Source organism: Hoplias malabaricus, chromosome 4 (genome assembly GCF_029633855.1).
Source record: "Hoplias malabaricus isolate fHopMal1 chromosome 4, fHopMal1.hap1, whole genome shotgun sequence".
NCBI lineage: Eukaryota > Metazoa > Chordata > Actinopteri > Characiformes > Erythrinidae > Hoplias > Hoplias malabaricus.
In genome coordinates, this window is record NC_089803.1 from 72136902 (window position 1) to 72141901 (window position 5000).

The 5000-nt window shown below is 44.8% G+C and overlaps 1 protein-coding gene across 1 annotated transcript in view; it reads left to right on the forward strand.

The window, feature by feature from the left end:
- Window positions 1–5000, forward strand: part of si:dkey-97m3.1 (fatty acyl-CoA reductase 1) — a 48790-nt gene that overhangs the window by 21246 nt on the left and 22544 nt on the right. Inside the window, exons 4-5 of the mRNA XM_066669335.1 lie at window positions 2203–2382; window positions 4508–4685. Of these exons, the coding sequence (XP_066525432.1) occupies window positions 2203–2382; window positions 4508–4685 (358 nt within the window). The remainder of the gene's footprint in view (window positions 1–2202; window positions 2383–4507; window positions 4686–5000) is intronic.

Consider the following 5000-nt stretch of genomic DNA (forward strand, 5'->3'; position numbering starts at 1 on the left):
CTCCAGCTACTCCAGTGTGTGTGTGTGTGTGTGTGTGTGTATGTGTGTGTGTGTGTGTGTCACAAATGATCAAGGTACGTTATCGGTCTGTAAAGTACTGGGGCTTTCTACTATAGTAGCTTTTAAAGGTAAAGAGATACAGTTTTGGAAACACTTTTGCCCCTGGACTCTCTCTCCTTTATTGTGGGCTGATGTTTACAAACCCAAGGGAAAGCTAAAATAAAAGGGTTTTTTTGGGGAGTTTATAACCAGAAAGGATATTTTCTCTCTTTAAGAAATAGTCCATCTTTAATGACCAGTTCCTTCGTGGCCTCTGTAACAACTCCATTCCCCAAAGGACGATCATCTCCTTTCACTCCGAGTTGTGGTCGAATGTTTATCCGCGGAATGTTCCGTTTATCCAGGAATCCTCGCTCAGTGAAGTTTTCTGCAGCTCCCGAGTCTATTAATGTTCTACCCAGTTCCGTGGGTTCTTGATCAGAGGTAGCTGAAGTGGGTTGGTTAACTGAATACCCATCATATCTCAGCCTTCGTTTTTCTCCTAACACATTGTCCAAGGCGATGGACGTCTGGATGAACTGATCGAGGGTTAAAGCTTCTCCCCGACACGCCATTTCCGCTTGGAGATCTCCTTTAAGTCCTCTTTTATAAACTGTGAGTGATGCTGGTTCGCTCCGTCCACTTCCAGCTGCTACGGTCCGAATTCTAATGGATACTCGGCTGCTGTACGTTTACCCTGTCTGATCTCACTCAGTCTCAGTCCAATCTCACTCAGTCTCAGTCTGATCTCACTCAGTCTCAGTCTGATCTCACTCAGTCTCAGTCTAATCTCACTCAGTCTCAGTCTAATCTCACTCAGTCTAATCTCACTCAGTCTCAGTCTGATCTCACTCAGTCTCAGTCTAATCTCACTCAGTCTCAGTCTGATCTCACATAATAAAAAACCAACATCCTTTCCAGCTTGAGGATGATCAAACACAGACTTAAAAAGTGAGTAGAACTGTGTTTCAGACTTCAGAATGTCACTCTGAGACCATAAAGCTGTGGCCCAGTGTTTAGCTTCGCCAGTAAGTAGAGATATGACAGAATGAATTTGATCAGTATCCAAGAAGAATTGATCAGGACTGTGCTCTCTATATAAGCTCCATTACATCAGAAAGGCCTTACAACCCTCTGGTGTTCCGTCATATCTCTCAGGAATAGCTATAGAAACCATTGGTCTAGACACCGTAGAAATGGGATTACCAAACATGGAGGATGTTGGTGGAACAGTGACTTCTGGTTCAGTCTTCCGAGAAGTTAGCGAAACCTCTTGCATCATTTGAAGCAGTTCCTCCATTCTTTGTTCCTGCTTCAACATACGTTCTTAAGTCTTATGTCACAGATGATCACTTTCCAGAAAAGGGCAGTCAAGTGCAGGTTTAACGTAGTCAGCATACGATGCAGGTCGGTACCAAATAAACAGATTCATACGGTCCCAAAAACACGGTTCCAAAGCTCATACAACAACAAACAAAAGCAGAATGTCGAAAACCTGGGAAAGGACACGAGATACAGATAAGGCTTAGAATTGTAGGACAGAACCAAGAACAAGTCCTCGCAGAGAACCTGCTTTATACACACACACAATATGGCCGCCAACAGGAACCTGAGTAACCCTAGTATTCTGGAGAGAGTGCTCTCTGCTGGCGTGGAGGGGAACTACCTCCTGCAGACCTGACACTGTGTGTGCTTCAGTTTATTCTGTATGTATTATGTACGTGTGTGTGTGTGTGTGTGTGTGTGTGTGTGTGTGTTTGTGTGTGTGTGCGTGTGTGAGTGTATGCGTGTGTGTGTGTGTGTGTGTGTGTGTGTGTGCGTGTGTGAGTGTATGCGTGTGTGTGTGTGTGTGTGTGTGTTATGTATGTTATGTATGTTATGTACATATGTTTTGTATATGCATGTGAAAAACAGGATTTACCACTTTTTCCACTGTGTCTGTGTGTGTGTGTGTGTGCGTGTGAGTGTATGCGTGTGTGTGTGTGTGTGTGTGTGTGTGCGTGTGTGTGTATGCGTGTGTGTGTGTGTGTGTGTGCGTGTGTGTGTTCTGTATGTTATGTACATATGTTTTGTATATGAATGTGAAAAACAGGAATTACAACTTTTTCCACTATGTGTCTGTGTGTGTGTGTGTGTGTGTGTGTGTGTGTGTGTGTGTGTTAGACATGCACTGCAGTTGAATGTTATTGCGACGCAGCAACTCCTGTTGTTGGCGCAGCAGATGCAGCATCTGCAGGCATTTATCCACATCTCCACGGCGTACGCTAACTGCAACCGGCGCCACATCGACGAGATCATCTACCCCCCACCCGTCGAGCCCAAGAAACTCATCGACTCCCTCGAGTGAGTGTCAGACACCCACATCCAGAGCATGCTCAGGGTCTGAGTACAGGTATTACTCAGGTATTACAGTGGTATTATACAGGTATTACACCATGGTTACGCAGGTATTATGCAGCAGGGGTGTTACTAGACTGTTTTACTGGGGCACACAGAGTTTAGAGAGACACAGACACAACTGGACCCTCTGCTCACCCCTCAGCCACAGCAGCAGAACTGTGTATCTAGTGAAAAACAGTTTAACGCCAATAGATTAAGTGGTTTAACAGTAAAGTGGGTGTTACTTTGCCATGGATGAGAAAATATGTGCACTTTCCTGAGCAAGAGAAAGTAAAACAGAAATGGTATAATATTTTCAACTTCACACCATTCGCCAAAACTGCCTCCACATCCCTCCACACACACACGGGGCTCACGGAGAATGTGTGTAATTCGTTCCCTTCTGCATGTCCACGACTCCCGCAGAAGCACACGTTAAACTGCCGCCGACTGAAAGCATAAGTTCAAGGATTTGGGAGGGTGCTGGAGCATTATGGGAAATGTAGTCCCTGTATTTCTGCAGCAATGCAGGATAAAGCTGACTACTGATTTTAGTGAGGCACAGCAACATTTTACTGGGACACGTGCTGTGGTAAACTGGGTCTAATGACGCCCCTATTATACTGGTCTTACAGTGCTCTCCCACAGAGAAACACTGACATCATGTGGAAGAAGACAGAACTGCATCTCTATCTGTCATTGCAGGGTTTCTTAACCTTTTTCACAGCACAACCCCGTTTTTGAAGTGACAAATATTTTCCTGGTTTAGGAACCGCCCACTGACTCCTCCCATAACATCCAGAGGAGCCAATCAAACACAAGCTCCTGATTTAGGAACCGCCCACTGCCCCCTCCCATAATGTCCAATGGTCTCTAAAATATAACCGATACAGATTGATCCACACAAATCCTCCACAGACCCAGGGGATTAGTGAGGACTGATGATTGGTCGGTGATTGGACCACCTCATGACCCCAGGTTAAGAATCCCCTGTGTCAAACATCAGAAATATGTTTATAACTCAGTATATTATCATTGAAATGTAAAGGGTATTGTTTTATTTTCCTCTCGACTGATGGGACAAGAGGACGCTACGAAGACTCTCTGACGTCAGAAGGAGTTATGTTTGTGAAAACAGACTTAATAATGATTAGTTTAATCAGGAGCACATTGCTCACACTCACATTTAGGTTTGATTTTATACTGGATCTATGACTCAGAATAAAGAAAACATGTTTTATTTATATAGAGCTTTCTGCACATTCAAGGACTCTGTAAACTATCAGTCGTACAATAATACAGCACACACACGTAACCGAGAGACAGAGGACAGAGGATGATTAGCTCTGTTCAAACGCACTGAAACAGAATCCATATTTAAAATGAAAATAAAGACAGCCCTGAAGCTGGGATGTTGTTCAGCTGAGATCCTGATATCTCTCACTCCTTATCGGCCGCTTCAGACCCTCCTCAAGGTTCTGTCCGAGGTCTTCGGAGTCTGTTTGTGTTCTTTTTGGTGCCAGTAACAAGCGATCAGGAGACAAAGATTATCGTACTCTTCCTGTTTTACACCATCCTCTTGTGTTTTACAGATTGTGTTCATTAAATTTCATTGATATACTTAGATTTTAAAGGTGCACTCGGTGCTTTTATTTCATTTTTAAAGAAGTGTAACTGAGCATTAGCAGAAGGGAACTCTGGACCTGAGTAAACCTGTTCAGGAAAACCTCACTCGGCACGGGAATGGCTGTCTTTGTTGTTGTTGTTCACCTATTTGTCCACTGGAGGTCTCCATTGTGTAATGCGCTAGTGCACAGGTTGGGATTCGGGATGTGAGACCTCTGGTGGCTGGGTAGGTGAACTACAACAACACAGACAACCACTTCAGTGAAACCATAGGGTGCACCTTTAACCACAGGAACAGCTTTGTACGACTCCGGGGTGAGAAAAGCACATTAAAGATGACATTCATTATTATATAGTAGTTTAATGTCGATGAAGTTAATATTATTATTAATAATGTTTTATATCGTCTACGGGTTTATAATAACACAGTAAACTCTCTGTGATTTATTTGAACTGTATTCAGGTGGATGGATGAGGCTATTGTCCGTGACATCACGCCGCGGTTAATCGGGGATCGTCCCAACACCTACACCTACACCAAAGCCCTGGCGGAGTGTGTGGTGCAGCAGGCGAGCGGCAAACTCAACATGGGCATCATCCGGCCCTCCATCGTCGGAGCCAGCTGGAAGGAGCCCTTCCCTGTGAGTCCATGTCACAAACAGACTTCCAAAATCCACACCCAAAAATTCATTCATTGTCTGTGGCCCTTATCCAGTTCAGGGCAGCGGTGGGTCCGGAGCCTACCCGGAATCACTGGGCACAAGACGGGAACACACCCTCAAGGGGGCGCCAGTCCACAGGGCGACACACCCAAAATCCACACCTAAAATATCCATATCCAAAATATATACTTCCTAATATCCCAAATCTCAGCACGGTGGAGTAGCAGGTAGAGTCTCTGTCACTGAGTCCTGTTCCGGGTGACTGTCTGTGAGGAGTGTGGTGTGTTCTCTCTG